At 37.8% G+C, this 18,453-nt stretch overlaps 1 protein-coding gene across 1 annotated transcript in view; it reads right to left on the bottom strand.

The window, feature by feature from the left end:
* Positions 1 to 12,876, bottom strand: part of svep1 (sushi, von Willebrand factor type A, EGF and pentraxin domain containing 1) — a 63,566-nt gene extending 50,690 nt beyond the window's left edge. Inside the window, 1 exon segment of the mRNA XM_058782397.1 lies at positions 11,153 to 12,876. Within this exon segment, the coding sequence (XP_058638380.1) occupies positions 11,153 to 11,665 (513 nt within the window). The 5' untranslated portion in view covers positions 11,666 to 12,876.
* Positions 12,877 to 18,453: the final 5,577 nt, after the last annotated feature.

An 18,453-nucleotide genomic window follows, 5' to 3' on the forward strand; every position in this document is an offset into this window, starting at 1 on the left:
GCATTTGTAACAACTAAGGGTCACCTGTAAAGTAGTCTCAGGCTCAGCCTCTGTTCACTGACCATCTGATGCATGTTGTTGGAAAATATTTTCTCAGTCTACACAGCTTTGATGTAATGGCTGACTTTACGCAACTTCTGGGAGTAAGAACACAAGATTTGTTTTATTTTAATCAGACCGCCTGGAAACAAAGTTGTGTTTACAAGGTACTAGGCTGATATAACGAGCACTTTGAACCAGCAGAATCACAAAGTGTACACATTTTTAGCTATTTTTGGTGTTTTCCACAATTATTTGTAGAGATTACTGTTTTTTTTTTGTTTTGTTTTTCATGCAGTATAAGCTATTATCCACCCTAAATAAAATCTTAAAGGTTTTTGTAGCAATGTGAAGAAATATTTTGGTTTCCCCAAAGATCCTGTCTGAGATTTTAAAGAGATTTTAAAATAACGTTTTTTTTTTTTCTTAGTGTGAAGAGCATTTGAATTATCTAAAGAACACTTTTCCACTATAAAAAACTTTTTGTGGAATGGAATGGTTCCATGAATGGATTGGAAACACTGATGCCATCGAAGAAACTTTATTTTTAATTGTAGCTTATAAAAATTAAACAGACAGTGGCTAGTCACTTTATATGTCAGTCAGACAGCTTTTCTTGTCTAGACAAGCAGTTCCTAGGCAGAATAAGCTGCAGTGTGGATCAAACTTTATGTTATCCAGTTGAGATCAGCTGTGTGTTTTTATGTATGTCTAAATGTGTCGCTGTGTTTTTTTGCAAGTATGATTAATACAGTACAGCAGCAGTTAATACAGTACAGCAATCCTGCTTTGTCATACAGACATCTTTGAACATGCCACATTGTATAATGTTTGCATTCTGACTTAGCGTGATCTAAACACTAACATGTATACAGTATATGTTTTAGGCATCAGAAGAGGAGCCGCAGCAGCCTGTGAGTCTCTGCTGTTAGTGATAAGAGAAAGTCCAGAGACTTTCGATGAAAATGCTTTTGACAGAACTGTTCAATGGTTTTGAGTCAGTAAGATATTTTGAAAGAAATTAATACTTTTATTTAGCAAGAATGTGTATATAGTATTTATCAATAGCAAAGACAAAAAAAATGACATATATGCTGTTATTTGAGAACCAAATCAGCATACTGATTTCTGAAGGACCAGTTGTCCGAAACCATTGTTGAGATTATCTGTTGCACTTATTCAATCCTATACTGCAAAATATATATATCCATAATGTATGAAATTTAGCTCTAAAGCCCTCTCTGGCACACGATATTTGCATCAGTGTCCGAATTCAATCAGTTGTTTTCATTCACCACTTTTGTAGTGGACTATATGACGTCCCCTATATAAGAAACAGTGAATGATGGAAAACAGGGAGATTTTAGACAGCTGTGGAATTGGTGATGGTACACAAGAGATCAGTGGAGTTCTTTTAAGCTCTTAAATTGGTCAGCAAAATTGTTTATTATTTTTTCGTAATGTTACTGGTTACATTTAAGTTTTGACTTGAATTTACGCAAAAAATCTACTACTGTCTAGCATTAGCAGTCTCCATGTTGGGGTCGACATGTCTGCACAGAATCTCACATTCTTTAATCGGCAAGTCCTTTACAGCTCCTAATGTAGACATAATCCTCTGTTCAGTTCCTGTATTGGGTTAATGGGCATGCTTAGTGAACCATGATCATCACACCAAGGTATTCTATTTCGAAACCTCTCAGACACGTTACCTGTTATAAAGCTGATCTAAGGTCAGTAGCCTCTTAACAAAACCACAGTGTTCTTAACGAAAATCTGTGATGTTTCTGAGTTGTGTTACAGATTTTTGAGCTCAGCAGTATGCAGCAGAAAAGGAAATTAAAATAAATATTTCTCGTTCAAGGAGTTTAGCTTCTAACACAGTCATGGACATATCTGTGTTTGAAGCATTCCAGAATGGAGTAAACATGTGACCGGAGTGCATTCATTTGCTTGGTTGGAGGTCTGAGCTGTTTTGACATGTTATGGTTCCAGTGGCAAAGAATACCAGCAACATGAACCTACACTGCAAAAACAAGCCCACTAGATGGACCAAACCATTTCAAGCAATAGTCCTGAGCAGGAGAAAACAGCTCGCTGTGCAATTACTAGATCTTTTTCCACAAGTCTGCAATAAATCCTGTAAAAAACATTTGAGGGTAAACATTTTGCTCTGTAAAGCTGAGCTGTTGAAACCCTAGATATAAACCACAGTTTGATTTCGCACATGGGAGACTCCTGTTGCATGCCTTAAGTTTATATGCCTCCCACTGTGCACTATGTTCTCCTTTAGTTCTCCTTGAGTGATTACAATTGATTTCGTTTCCTCGACATGTCAGACACACTCGACCAGCTACACCTTGTTTAGAAGGACAGGAGCAGAGAGCGTTGGGCTAATAGATGGGGTGGGCCTTCATCTACCGACTGCTGGAAGTCCCTAGATCCTTATTACAGTTCTCTCTGTCTGTGAAGTGAATTGAAGAGGATGTGCAAGTGTGCATGGATGGATGGAGTTTGAATAAAGGGAGTGTAATTGGTCTGGATAACCCACCGGGACAGAAAGTTTGTGGAGTATGGTTAGTTGGTTCCTGTCAAAACACCATTTATCAAACCGAGGACAGTGAGACGGCAGAGGAAATCATTTTTAAAAGAGAGAAGGCCTTGACAATATTTCATCTAATGCAAGGACAAATTTGGTCTCTCTGGTCCTCTGGTGCTGGCAGCCATGTACTAGGAGATCAGTATACAAGAACAAAGTTATGCAAGAGCAAAAAGAGTCTGGATTTGGTCCGTTAAATTAGATTTCTATTATTTTGGATCTTCATGCCAGAACTAAGAGAGACAGAAAATTTTGCAGTTCTTTTTATGAGATGTATTGTGACATTCCCTGTAATTGAAAGCAAGTTCGAATGATAGGAGTAAATACTTGTGAAACCAAACAGGCCTCATCAATATAACCAGACTCTTGGCTCGCTAAATGACAGGAGATAAATGACAGAAAAGCCACAAGCCACCAAATAGATGTCTGTGAAAGAGACCAAAACACTGTGAGGGAAAAACAATTAGGATAAAATGGTTCTAAACATGAATTGGTGACTGAAGATACAGGATATTAGTTTTGTGGACTATGTGGTTTAAATAAATAATTCATTTAACCTTATTTAAGTAAACTGCTTAATCAAACCACAGTGTGATGTAATGTAAAGATAACCAATAAACAAGCTTTGGCTTTACTGTGGAGTGCATCAGATATTGTCATACGATATTTGTTCTCAGAATTAAATGGCTTTTTCGTGCATATATTAAATGCTTTAAGAATTGTGTTGCTTTTATATGAACTGATTCCACTGATTATGCTTTAAAAAGTCAAATTATAAACCTCACATTTACTTAACAGTTATGTAAAAATGGGATATTTCACTTTTTTCATGTATCTTTAGACCCAAGTATTCTTATAGTTTAACTATTAAAGCACGGTTCTAGCAACAGCAAGGTCTGATGCACAGGGAATGGACATAATAGTAAAAAACTGAATGCATTGTAAGTTGCTTTGGATAAAAACATCATAACACATAAATGTAAGTGCTTGTAAACTTAGACCCCATCCTTTGTTTACCCACCTACTGTCCATCATTCCTGCCTCCCTTTCTCTGTTAAACCAGAGCTGTGGTTTTGAGCTGCAGACGTTCTCTGCCCCGAGGCTGAGAAGGAGAAATCTCGAGACAGATTTAAACTCTAATCTCTCCTCTCTATTACAGTGATCCTGTCTCTGTTTGGGCTTCCCCAACAGTCAGTTTAGTTAAAAAAAAATTAGCCTCAAGGGCCCGGAGCAGAAGAGTGTCAGCGTTCCTCAATCCACCCCAGCTGGACCTGATTAAAAAACACCTGGTTGAGAAGTAGTGATAACACTGATCTTGACTGAGAGGACAGTCAGCGTTTGTATGTGAAGAGTTTTGAATATATCCTGTACACTGGCATTAACATAATACGAAAAGATATTTTGAGAGAACAGAGTATTTAAATGATTTAAAAAGGCCCATAAAATTAAGACTGCATGTTCTTGATGGCTTTTGATGGAAACCTCCTAGCACTGGAACCCATCCGCCCATCAAATAAATACTGCAGGCACTTTGCCAAATGGAGTAGGTTAGTTACAAAAATGCTCAAATCATAATTTAGAACATCCATAACTATATGGCTGCCTGTGAATAACAACAGTGCATATTTTGATATTATGTAACTCCATTGTGTATAATTGTGAAACGTGTTTTTCTTCACAAAAATGGCTTTGCCTTCATGATCATTATTGCACTTGTGGATGATCTGTGCAAGAGACAACAGTGAGAATTAATCAAATCTTAATAAAATTCAAACTCATCCTAGCCAAACTGTATTTATAGCTACAAATAAAGCACTCCATCCTAAAACTATTAGCGTTGGTTCTCATCTTGAAAAGCATTGTGAGGGCAGTCACTGAAATATCTAGAAATTCACAACAGCACCTAGGTAGGATATTTTCCAGACCGGCGTCTAGGAAGCACACAGGTCACTAATGTAAGGCAGTAATAGCACAGATGGGGGAGAGAGGAATCTATTTTCAGTGAGAACAGACCGTGTGTTGCTGTTGACAGGCTGAACTGTTATCCATTTCAGCACTTCCGTGGCTTCTCCTCTGTGGTATGTCCTACCCTTCCCCCTCAACACACATGTACACAAGCACATATGAGAATGTTTACAACTGCAGACACACAATACACAGCAAGTGCATGCAAGTGCTACTTAGAGTGTTGTGGGTGAAACCTGACTGTTTTTTTCTTGCTTTTTACTTTGAACTCTAAAGGACATAACTGTGTCCTTAGCTGTGAAGTATTTTAAGTGAGACTCCTGGAAAGCCTGTACAGAGCTGCCAATTACTAGCCTTCATATCATAGTGTGGTCACAGGCACAGACCAGGCGCCTTTGCATAGAGCCCTTATTAAGATGGTCTGCCTCTGGAACTTTACAGTTCTTTTAGGTAAATAGTGCTTCTGACACTTTGTGTTCTTTTAGAAAAATATTGGCTCCTCAAATTTAGAGTGTTTTAGACATCACTATAAATGTAGTCTTAGTAGATTTTTAGAATAATAGTGCTTCAGGAACTTTACAGTCTTTCATCAGTGCCTTTGTTTTTCTTTTTGTAATTGTACAGACTGAAAGGTTTTGCCATTAAGATACAGATGCAGGTTTTAAAGTAAACAGCACATTTTTCAAGCATTTATAAACATAATAGGACATGCAACACAAATTTTTGTCCTTTTATTATTTATAAATATTATTATAATTTTTTTTCAGGTATGAAAGGCAGGCATTTTATAAAGTGTGACAGTCATATTTAAAGCAGAAATGTAATATTTTTGATTGCTTAAATATTGGCATGTGATTTGCTTTCCCTGTGTTTATTATTTAAAAAATTAAATTTTTAAGGTAAATGCCCTATTTGGCAAAATGCAATAACTTTATGTTAAGTGACTTGAAATAGTCTCTCTGATATGATGATGCTCAGACCAAGAGAAACCAAAGTGAAAATCAATCAAAATTCATTCAAATTCTCCAAAATTTCTCAATTTACCACATTTTGTTGTTGTTTTGTCTTGGACCTTTGTTAGATCATTTTTAACAAAAATGTTCACTAGTCCTTCCCTATGAACCTATTTTATGTTATGAAAGCATCATTTGTGGAACTTCACTCTTAATTTGAAACATTGTCAGACATCACCTGTTGCCATTTATGAATCCCATAGCCACAGTGGTCTATTAAAACAAAAATAACATCTGGGAGTTGCAGGTGATTCAGGATGATGAAGTGGGCCTCCACATATGTTAGTTGTGCTCTCTTGGTGGTGCATGTATGCAGCTGGTGGAAAAACACATGCTTTTATCTTTTCATGCTTCAGAGCAGAAATGTGACCTCTTGCATTGTGACAGAAATGACCTCACTGTATGGGGCCATTAATAGTGCTAAAATAAACAAACTCTGTCTTTTGTCTAATATTTTCTTCCGTTTTTCTCTCCACAATATAATGCGTTTTTCGCCAGTAGACTGTGCTGGTGGTGCAGTCAGACTAAGAACACCACCACCGCTCTATATTTGACTTACTCCAGCGTCCAGTTACCACTAATCACTGTGTTGAAGCATTTTGCAGTTTATAAATGTTCCAAAGTGCATTTGCGTGTGTAGATCTCAGGGTGTGGAATAGGGCTCTCCTGGAGCTGAAAGTTGTGGTTAATAGCAGGAATAATGTGAGAGCAGACTAAAGGTTTGGCATGAGGTGAAAACTGCAGGCGAGACAAATTATTTAGCAATAATACAATTTGTGTGACTATAACTATGCTCCAGTAACTACGTGGAGTTTTGTTACCAAATGAGCAGGAACATTATCAGATAGGACCCATTAAGGGTCTCTCATTCAGTGGTTCTTTTTGAGTTCAACCGCTCCCCATTTTTTTCCACATTTCCCCCTTTTTTTAAATTTCAAAAATATGAAAAAAAATAAAAAAATTTGACTGTACTGATCATTTTGGATGAAAATAACATTTTAAGAACTGAATTGAGCTGAATGATGACACTATTGTCTTCTGAAGAGCTGTTTTATAGCTGGATCAAATTTGTTTCACAATTTGATGGAGTTAAAAATGACACTGTTGCCATACACTGGAAGTGAATTGACTTCCTTCTAAACAATTGTTTCACAATTGATGAACTTTACACAGTTATGAACTGGACTGAATCATCATTGAACTGACGTTGAACTGAATAATGGCACTGTTGTCTTGCCATAAGAATTTGAGTTTCTCTTGTATGTTTATTTACTGTGAGGCTGCTTTGAAACAATCTATATTGTATAAAGTGCTATATAAATAAAGGTGACTTGACTTGACAATATTCAAAGGCTCCATGGCTTTTCCAGTTGTTTGTGATTTGTAGAGAAGTATTAAGAATAAGAATGTTTAAAAACATTTTTTTACAAATTTTTTTATTTTGGATCTTGGCAAGAACAAAATGTACATTCATCATAAAAATGCCTGTGCCATTAAAGGATTGTATTAATTTACATGACTTTTCCCAGACCTAGAAATTACCAGTAAATACCAGGAATTCTGAGTATGTATGATTTTAATTTAAGACATATCTGGATTGTTACTTGTTTTAGCTTATTTTAAGGCCCACTTATACATTTTCTGAGTTTACAACCACTGTTCTATAGCAGAATGTAATTTTGTCTACTGTGGACAAAGAAACAATAACACATGAGATGTGATTAGCCAGCTAAGTGTTCCTGCTTCCCTGCAGAATGAATGCTGGACAACTGATGGATGAAGACCAGATGAAGGTTTTCTCGTGCCATCACGTTGCATTAATTTTACCGTCACATGTGTGTCCCAGACAATAAGACTCTTTTATTCTTGTCTCATGCTGTCTCTCATTGTTGATCCATCCCCTTTTTAGGCATATTTCTGCTGTTTACGTATTTCAGTCTCTCATGTGTCTGATTTATAGGTGCTATAAACCAATTTCTGATGAAGGTAAATGCATACAATTTGTGACTTAAGGTAAAGCGCACAGTAACAAGCAACCAAGCAATCTGTTCCTCCAACACAACTCAGAGATGCAATTAAGCCCCTAAATAGGACTAAGACTGATTCATTGTAAAACATGTTGCCTCTTCAGACAGTTAAAGACCGAAGGGCCCTTATCTGGCTGTCTGCAGACATATCTGTGGCTCTCAGGCTGGTTTAAAGGCATTCCTGACTGTTTTATCAGGGTTCGTAGAGTACAGGCTGTCTCTCATAAGGATCTCCCTAATCAGTCTTAATTAATAACACAAATACGGCCTCGGGAAGTGCCAGAGTTTCATCAGTGCATGCATGCCAAAAAGAAGCATTCTGTACAGCCATTTCTATTTCATTGTTACGACTTTCTCGGTTTCTTATTTTTTCAGTCCTTTTTACAGCTATATGTGAAAAATAGTGATCTTCTACAAGTAGACACTCACTTTGCATTAATATATATAGATAAAACGTTGTACCTGCAAAGCATTCATAGTGAATTTCCAGTCATTTGTATCATCATCAAACATCACGTTTGTGTGTTTTGACAGCTGTCCCAGTTCTTTCATTCTGTTTCTTTGCTTTTGTCCCTTTTGCTTTAATTTTGCACAGCACATTCTGAGGCTTGCTGACAGATGTTTTTGCAGACACAATATGAGATATTTGGACACGTTGATCTGTCTAGACTCGATGACAGTAACGCTCCTGCTGCCTTGTGCTTCAAAAACCAGGTCAGAGGGGTCAATGGCACTTTAAAGAAACATTCTCTGGAATTTCTGATGGGGGATTGTAGGAGGAAGGGTCACGTAGGGATGAAACGGGAGGGATGTATTCTAACAATGAGGCAAAAAAAATATAACTGCCATTTTCACCTCCACGCTACTTGTATGAGATAAATTAACAGGCATTTTTGAGGAAGAATTACTTTTGATATGTATGTATGTATGTATTATGTGTGGGTGGGTGTGTTTTCAAATATGCTTGTATAGAATTCCCATAGACTTCCCCTTCTTAATAGAATCCCTGCTGGGGGAAAGGAAGAATCCTTCTTGAGATGAGCATTCATCGGAAATAGGAAATTTCAAATCCATTTGGTCAAGGACTTCGATGTAATGACTCCCTATGGAGGCTGATCAGAAAAGCAGGCAAAGAATTTGGAAAGCACTAAAAGCATTTGCTAACTTTCAGAAGGACAGCAGAGAGAGAGAAAGAAGTTTTATGGAGAGCTAGTTCTGCTCTGGTTTGGCAAATGGAAAAGGAGTTGGGGATCTGGCAACCCAGGATGCCCACTAAGTGCAGACAAACACTGTGGTTAGAGCAAGAATCAGCAGGAGCGCTGGCCGAACTGAAGAGAGATTACATAAGAACTTAGATCCGTAGATTAGAGGTCTTCTCGACCCAAATCACTTCTTACCCGAACCCGACGTGCATAAATAATTTTTTTTAAAAGATAAACCCGACCCGAGACAGACCCGATGAAATTAGACCCGAGTCCGACCCGACTGCATTTATTTTCGAACCCGACTGGACCTGAACGTAAACAGAACTGATGTGTGCACAGCCTGCAGCCCTCCATCAGTCTGGAAAAATCCCGGGGTCCTACTGACTGATTTGGCCGCTGCTCCATTGCGCGTTTCACTCCACGTGATAGTTTTATAAAAATTAAATCGATAGGTTAATAAATCATGGATTTACTAGTTTGTCTGCACCGTTAGCTACCTCATCTCTGGTGAAGGGCTTCTGCACACAAAAAAAGAAAAGCCTTGGCTTGCATTGACACGCAGCGTAATGAAGTGAGTGGATTTCCTGATGGATCTCATATCTATAAGATGGATTTCTGAGGTTACAAACGCATGTTCCTTTTCTCAAAAATGAACTTAACATGAACGCACAAGTAGGCTACGCATCCGGGAAAGTTGAAAAGAATCCGGGTCTAATTGGGTCCATTTGGGAAAAGCACATTTATTCCAATTACCTGAGACCCGAGGCTGCTAATATCGAACCCGCCCCGTGCCCGAGGCACTCGTAGAAGTTTCGGACCCCAACCCACTCGGGTCTCGGGTTTTGGGGTCCAAGTGGACCCGTGAAGACCTCTACCGTAGATGTCAGTCTTTCATTCTTTCTGTCTATCTGTCTGTCTGTCTATCTATCTATCTATCTATCTATCTATCTATCTATATATCTGTCTACCTGTCTGTCTGTCTGTCTGTCTGTCTATTCAAAGTGTCTAGACAGACTTTTCTTTATAGTTAAAATAATCATTGTTAAATGGCAGATTCTCAAGTCAGTTTTAAATGGTTCACCACCCTGCTGTTTATTAGCATGTTGGGTTTGTGAGACTACACAATGCAGCTTTTATCCATCATCAGCCATAGCAAAATAAAATGCATTTAGAGCCAACTGAACATTTCATTCTCCAAATGCAGTGGAGTAAATGAATTAGAGGTTTGGCAATTGATGTTCTTGCCAAAAGGCAAATTTGATCAGAGAGGTTTGGCCTCTCTATGCACTTCGGCTGGGCAGTAGAACTGTGGATAAGGCCTTCGACCTCTGCAGCTCTGAAAGATTGAAAATGTGTCTGGTAAAAGCTTCCAGACCTCCACGCCATTTAGATTCAACGGAAGAAGCCAAAAACCATGAAATATTACAGTTTGACTGCAATGCCAATTAATTGCATATGAACAAAAGGACTTGCCTGCTGTGCTTCCATAACAACTTAATACATTTGCAGATCTGAATTAGCGAAACCATTTTTCAAACCACAAATGTCATTCAGGACAAGAAAAATGTCTGAAAACACAGACGTCATAATCATTTGTAACGGAAAAAGGGAGTAGAAGCTGCAGTAGGCTGCAAGATGAGGCAATAAATCATTTTGCTGCAATTTATAGCATTGCTGTTAAGTTAGACTGGGTTAGTTAAAAGAAAAATTAATTTATTTCATATGAGTCACCACTGCTGCTGTCTTTTCCCTTTGTCTGGATCTTGAAGTTCTCAAGTTGTTCCAACTTGAAACCATCAAACCTGTATTTCCCTATTTTCCAAAGTCTTTAGTGCGAGTTGACGGGACAAATCGACCTGCATGGCCCTACCATGCACTTTTTTTTAAAGTATGGCCACTGTTCTAGAAAGTCTACATAGATGGTTTCTGTGGTTATCTGTCCCAGATCAGAGTACACAGGAAACCATGCGGTGTTAACTTAGACATGACATCTGGAGGTACCTTGCCAGGAATGGAGACTTTTATGTGTTGTTCATCCATCATTTTGACTTCGCAGTCCTTAGTGATTTAGATTGAATAGCTATCTATTCGTTTATTAGTTGAAGAACATTAAAGAGCAGTGGAGGAACATTGAATACATTCAGCATAAATCAAAGTTCATCTCACTCAACTCAATCTAGATTAGGTGGCTAGATTCTTAATGTTAAGGTCTGTCGTTTACCTTCATTATTACATTTCATTTAGTGTTTAAATTCTTCCTCACATCCACAGACTCAGACATTGTGATTACACAGCTGCTCTTACCGCTGCACGCTGGAAGGCCCCCCTGGTATAGGTGCCACCTCCTCTGTAGGTGATGGAGGGGATCTCTTTGCTGAAGAGCGAGCACTTGTGTTGGTGGGCTTTGGGTGCTGACACATAGTCAACTCTTGTAACCACATGGCTCTTGGAACTAAATGTCACCAGCGCTACACGTGTTGCCTCCGGCGCCACCGGAAAATCTGACAGCAGCTTCCGCACGAATCGCAGCTCGCTCCCAAAGTTGGAAGCTCCCACACTGGACGACTCATCCACGAGGAAGACCAGATCCAGACAGCCTCCCCGTTCCCGAAGAAGACGCACGTTCCTTCGGAAGACCTGGCCGAGACGTTCCACTTTGCTCTCCGCGCTCTCAGAGAGGTTTTGCCGGGTTTGGGCTGCCTGACGCAAACCCCGCAGGGACAACTGCTGAGCCTGGCCCAGCCAACCAGTACAGCATGACCAGTACAGGAGCAGTAAGGTGAACCTTAAAGTCAGTGCAATTCTTAGTGTCACCATGATAACGGCACAAACTCCAGCGTCCTGTAGTGGTTATGAGGGAATATTGAGGCGTATAAGTTTGTTGCAGTCCTTCTCTTCTTTTGTTTTCTCTATCTTTTCCAAGCAGGGTGAGTCTCTTATCTCTCCGCTGGTCTCAGGCATCTGTGGAGCTCCTGCATTTCAGACACCCTCCAAATGCATCTCCCCTCTCTCTCAAAATCATTTAGAAAGAGCTAGACGGTGAAAAAAAGTTCGGTGAGAACGAGCGAGGGTGTGTGCGCTGGTGCGAGACTAAAGGAAGGAGTGAGAAGGAAGAGTGAAAGAGAGCAGCGGCGGAGGAGGAAAAAAGGGGCAGTCAGAGGCGTGAGTGTCTCTCTCTTTTCTTCTCGTCCCGTTCTCTTGCTTATTGCCTACTTGTTCTGCCCTTCTCTCTTTCTTTTTCCTCTGCTTGTCTTAGAGTGCTCGAGTGAGGTTGTGTGTCATTGGAGCACTCCAGACTGTCCGTCAGCCAATGCCTTTGTGAGAGAATAAGGGTGTGTGTGTGTGTGAGGGATAATGAGAGAGAGAGAGACGTTTGTCTATCGGCCTGTCAACATGCCCAAAGAAAACATCAGCACGGGGCCTGTTGATCAGATCCATATGTCTGGCACTCGTCTTCTCTTGGACGAACACTCTCATCAAACTACCAGGCAGATACCAAAAGAGCCATCTCCTAATGAGAATAATCGCGAGGAGCTGCAGACAAAACAAGCATGAAATGGATACAAAAGCAACACAATTTATTTGACAAGCAGAAAAGCTCTTAACAGGTTTTAAATCGAACCAACGTTATATTAAGAGTCCACATGTCAGGCGAGTTTTGTAAGCAGAGCCTCCAGTCTTTATTACTTCCTCTTGTTTTCTCTTGGGGGTCTTGTGGGGAGAGAAATCTCAAGTAGGATCTGACCCCCCTCTCTGTCTCTTTTATTTGTTTCTCCTTTCTTTTGTGATTTTTATCTGTAACCAAAACAAAGTCTCAATGCTCAACGCAGTTTTAGGTGGGCCGGCCACAGTTTGGCTGTATAACGGAACATTTTGAGCCAGGCTTAAACTTAAATTAATACAAATTAATGCCACGTGTGAATCCCAGCTGTCATGGCTTTGACGGGACAAAACGGACAAGGATTAGCAGTATTGTGAGATTATAACTCAAAGAGCTACTGATTCTTGCCTGAACCAACATGCTGAGTGTTAAGTGTGGTCTATAAATTTAATTGTGAACTTTGTGTCTGAGAGCAAAAAAGATCAGCATGGTTTGGCAGTGTTTCTATATATATATATATATATATATATATATATATTCTTTTTGTATTTATCTTACATGCCATCATGGTAACTATATACAGACACATTTTAAGTCATACAACATGCACCATAAATTCACTCTAATCTGTAAATCAGTCTCCTTCTGTCTTTCATCTGATTGGCAGTACGGCGGTGACACATTCTTGACATTTATCCAAACAAGATATGTCAAGATAATATGAACAACTAATTTCTTGTAACATTAGTGTTACTCACTCTTGCTTATGTCTTGCTTATATATATCTCTGAAAAATAATGTCTGTGTTTGTTCTGATGCAAGTCATTTTTACAGAAGAGTTTACAAATAGGGGATTTACAATACAAAAAGGCTTTTTTTCTCATTAACTACTTGGCAAAGCAAAGTGTCTTATGTAAAACTTAAAAATAGTAGAATAGTGCCCTCTACAGGTTAATAAGGGTACTTGTTATCCAGTTGTTCGACTGTTGAGAAACCAGTGCTTTTCATAATTGTAAGTGAAACTATTTTTCATTACAGAACAATGATTCTGAACCTAGGGGCCAAGACAAAATAGGCTCCTAAAAATTTAAAAAATTTAAAATTTAAAAATGTAAAATTATTTAAAATAAAACAACTAAAAATCAAGATAGGATTGCCACAGTCTTAGAGAATGTTGATAAATAAGGTAGCCTATTTTAAGTGTATATATATAAATACACACATGCATGTATATATTTAAGAAAAATATGTTACGTTTATATATTGAATATATTTATATTATTATATAATTTATATGAATATAAATATAATATATTATGAATGTAAATATTTTCAAAATATATGCTGTATGTGTCTTTATATATACATAATAAATATACACAGTACACACACACACAAATGTATTATGTAAACAAAAACTTTTATTTTGGATGTGATTAATTGCGATTAATCATTTGACAGCACTAATACACACACACACACACACACACACACACACACACATTTTACTATACAGGTGCATCTAAAAAAAATTGAATATCGTGAAAAAGTTCTTTTTTTTGTAACTTATTTCAAAAAGTGAAACTTTTTATATATTCTAGATTCATTACATGTAAAGTAAAACAATTTCAAAAGGTTTTTTTGTTTTAATTTTGATGATTAGAGCATACAGCTCATGAAAGTCAAAAATCTAGTATCTCAAAATATATAAAAAATATATAAATATATAAAAAAGTTATATCATGGTCAGCAAACCACTTGGAAGTGGTTTTGGCACTGTGAGCAGGTGCTAAAGTCCTGCTGGAAAAGCAAATCAGCATCTCCATAAAGCTTGTCAGCAGATGGAAGCATAAAGTGCTCCAAAATCTCCTGGTAGACGGCTGCATTGACTTTGGACTTGATTAACAACAATGGACCAACACCAGCAGACGTCACGCCACCCTAAATCATTACTGACTGGAAAATTCACACTGGACTTCAAGCAGCTTGGATTCTGTGGCTCTCCACTCTTCCTCCAGACTCCAGACCTTGATTTCCAAATAAAATGCAAAATTTACTTTTATCTGAAAAGTGGACTTTAACCAATGGGCAACAGTCCAGTTCTTTTCTCCAAAGCCCAGGTAAGATGCGTCTGACGTTGTTTCTGTTTCAGAAGTGGCTTGGTAGCCCTTTTCCTGAAGACGTCTGAGCGTGGTGACTCTTGATGCACTGACTCCAGCTTCAGTCCACTCCTTGTGAAGCTCACCCAAGTGTTTGAATCAGCTTTGCTTCACAGTATTTTCAAGCATGCGGTCATCCCTGTTGCTTGTGCACCCAATTTCTTCCTTCCAGTCAACTTTTCATTTAATATGCTTTGATACAGCACTCTGTGAACAGCCACCCCTTTCAGTAATGACCTTCTGTGACTTACCCTCTTTGTGGAGGGTGTCAATGATTGTCTTCTGGACCCTTGCCAAGCCAGCAGTCTTCCCCATTGTTGTGGTTTCAAAGAACAAGAAATACCCAGAATTTATACTGTAGAGATGGTCATTTAATGAACTCAAATGTAAATATTCTAATATTTTGAGATACTGGATTTTGACTTTCATGTCATGTCATGTAAGCTCTAATCATCAAAATTAAAACAAAAAAAGTGTGTGTTTTAAATGTTTTACTTTACATGTAATGAATCTAGAATATAAAGTTTCACTTTTTGAAATAAGTCCAAATTTTTTTTAAATGCACCTGTAATTTACATTTCCTTCAGCCTAAGTCATGTTCATTCATTTCACTTGTAGTGTGAAAGGGCTTTTACTTTTGTCAAGGATAGAACTTATACAAGCAAGCCCAGTCCAGATGAAAAAAAGTAATGCAAAAGTAACATAACACATTAATTTACATAAAAAGTAATGCAATTAGTTACTTTTTAGGGAGTAACACAATATTGTAGAACTTTATATGTAGAACTTTTTGTAACATTTTAAACATTGTAGATTATATTTGTATCATTTTGAGATTTTTTTTAATTGAAATCTTTAATATTGTAAATATAATATTAAAAAGAGAGAGAATTACCACAATTTAAAAAGATGGATGTTATAATAATTTCTCTCTGTTAGGATTTATGTCAGAGTGCAAATTCATAAAGAGCTCTTATTTATTCTGCTGGCTCCATCTATTGGGGAAAGGATGCATGTGCGCCCTGCATATGCCATTATTTGATACTCGATTATTAGACCCCATAGAAAATCAAAATTATAGATATGTAATATTTTGTTCATGTTTCTACACTATGAGGCCATGTATAAACTATACTTGTAAATGTTGACAAACATCACTTTTAGCAGGTTTAGTAGGCCATTTCATTCTTTGCAAAGCACAGAATCAGACACTGGTTAAGAAAAAACAGTAAAAAAAGAAAAAAACATTTTTAGATCTAAATGTTGCATGCATACAATTTTATTTATGGTTCATATGCTTTTGAATGGCATCAACTGGAAAAGATGCTGTTTACAGCCAGATGTTGTAGTTATAGCATGCACCAGCAGGGGCTAATGGGGATATCTAACCGGCCTTACCATACACAGCATGCTCTCTTGAATGATATTCAAAACCAACCAGCAAGTAGCAAATCAATGCTTCATGACTGTGAACAAAACCTATTGCCTTTTTAAACACTCTTTGAAATGACGCATTAAAACCTATTAAAACATTGTGTTTTCATGTTTTTAGTAATTATTTGCTTATAGCTTTGCTTTAGCTTAAGCTAAATAGTTTTTTTTTTTTTTTTTTTTTTTTTTTTGAGTACGCATGAATCAAGTACTGTACACTGGCCAGCATTAGCCCAGAACACAAGTCATCTGACATTCTGAAATTAGTATGTTCAGACATGTTTCTTTTCAGATCCAGTATTTTTGTTGTAATTGTTGTTCAGTGGAAAGCATCTGTTCCCATTGTGTCTGTCCTCAAACAGCCAGCGCCCACCATAAAATGTAACGATCGGTGTGGTGGTGCAGGTTCTCAGAGATATTTTTAGCGCAATCTCTGACGTAGAAATGAATAATTCATGAGCTCTGCGGTTGAATGATGGACCATACCATGCTTTGACATCACAATATATCAGTGACGTGAGATTATACCGTCTGCAAAAGAAAAGGCTGCATTTATTTAACATGTTTAACTTATTTATCCTGTTAAAATAATACAGCCAGCAGAGATGCAAACCGCATTACATGTATGAAATCTGAAACACTTCACAGCTGCATTTCTGAGAGAAGAATTTGGTCTTTCCAAGAAATAAGGCATAGGAAAACATGCTGTTCCTCCCACACACTTAAGAAGAGAGAGGGGAAAAAAGAAACAGTTACTGTCCCTTTCTCTAGTGTTTGACAGAAAATCCAACACACAAACCCACAACACAACTTGGTCTTGTTCCACACTTGTCGATAGAGTAATTTGTTAATTTACATACTAAAAATATTCTCACACGTGCAAAAACCAGAAGAGCCTCAGGGGAGCAAAAGTGGATGTCTCTGATGGGACAGAAGAGTGCAAGAATGAAAAACAGAGCGAGGGAGGAGAGAAAAAGTGGGGAAACAGAGGAGACTGGATTGAACCAGAGTTCCAAAAACATGATCACGCTGAGGAGAGCGTGAGGAGCGGAGTGAAAACAGAGAACACTGGGAAGAGGGGGAGAGACCAAACCGTCAAATAGGAAGAAAGAGAAAAGCAGTATTCCAGAAAAGCAAACAAATGTGACAGGAACACCGAATTTAAAGGAATAGTTCATCATTTTGTTCCAAACCTGTCTGACTTTCCATATTCTGCAGAACAAACAAGAATGTTTTAAAGAACATTGCAACCAAACAGTTTTGCTGACTTCCACTTCATAGACAACATGAATACATAAATGATCACAGATTTTTCTTATTTTGTGGACTACACTTTAACCCATGATTTAATTAAATGCAATGGACAAAGATGTATTAAAAACCTCATAATTAAGATGTGACAGGCATTGCTTAAGCCTTAACAGTATCATTATCAGATGATGAAAGAGGGTGATCAGTTCAACAATGATGGTTAGCTAAATGTAATTAACACTTTGCTATTGTGCTGATGATGAAAACACTGATCACAAACCACTCTGATCACTGAAACACCCACCTTTTGATTAAAAACAAAAGACAGCTCTCTGTCCACAATAAATGTAAATACACAGTTAATCACCAAGAAACATAGTGGCAAGGGTGGGACAAAACAAAAGCAGAGTGTTGAAACACACATATCCAACTGTATGTGTTGGTTAATATTAAAAGGATAGTCCATCCAAAAATAAATATTCTGTCATCATTTACTCGTCCTCATGTAATTTCTAAACCTGTGCATTTCTTTTTCTTGAAAAACACAAAAGAAGATATTTTGCAGAAAGTTGGGGCCCAAACAACATTTAAAGGGATACTCCACCCCAAAATGCAAATTTTGTCATTAATCACTTACCCCCCCATGTCGTTCCAAACCCATAAAAGCTTTGTTCGTCCTCGGAATACAATTTAAGATATTTTGGATGAAAACCGGGAGGCTTGGGACTGTCTCATTGACTGCCAAGTAAACAACACTGTCAAGGCACAGAAAAATATAAAAAAAAACATCATCAAAATAGTCCATCCGCCATCAGTGGTTCAATCTGAATTTTATGAAGTGACGAGAATACTTTTTGTACGCAAAGAAAATAAAAATGTGATGACAGAGAATAGCACAAGCACTTTGCGTCCATCGGATGCTTTTCAAAATGGCATTATGACGCTGACACAGCGAGACAGAGAGGAGACGAATTGTTGAATAAATGTTGTTATTTTTATTTTCTTTGCATACAAAAAGTATTCTCGACGCTTCATAAAATTCAGATTGAACCACTGATGGCAGATGTACTATTTTGACGATGTTTTTTTATACTTTTCTGTGCCTTGACAGTGTAATTTACTTGTCAGTCAATGGGACAGTCACAAGCCTCCCGGATTTCATC

This window comes from Onychostoma macrolepis, chromosome 07 (genome assembly GCF_012432095.1).
Source record: "Onychostoma macrolepis isolate SWU-2019 chromosome 07, ASM1243209v1, whole genome shotgun sequence".
Classification (NCBI taxonomy): Eukaryota; Metazoa; Chordata; class Actinopteri; order Cypriniformes; family Cyprinidae; genus Onychostoma; species Onychostoma macrolepis.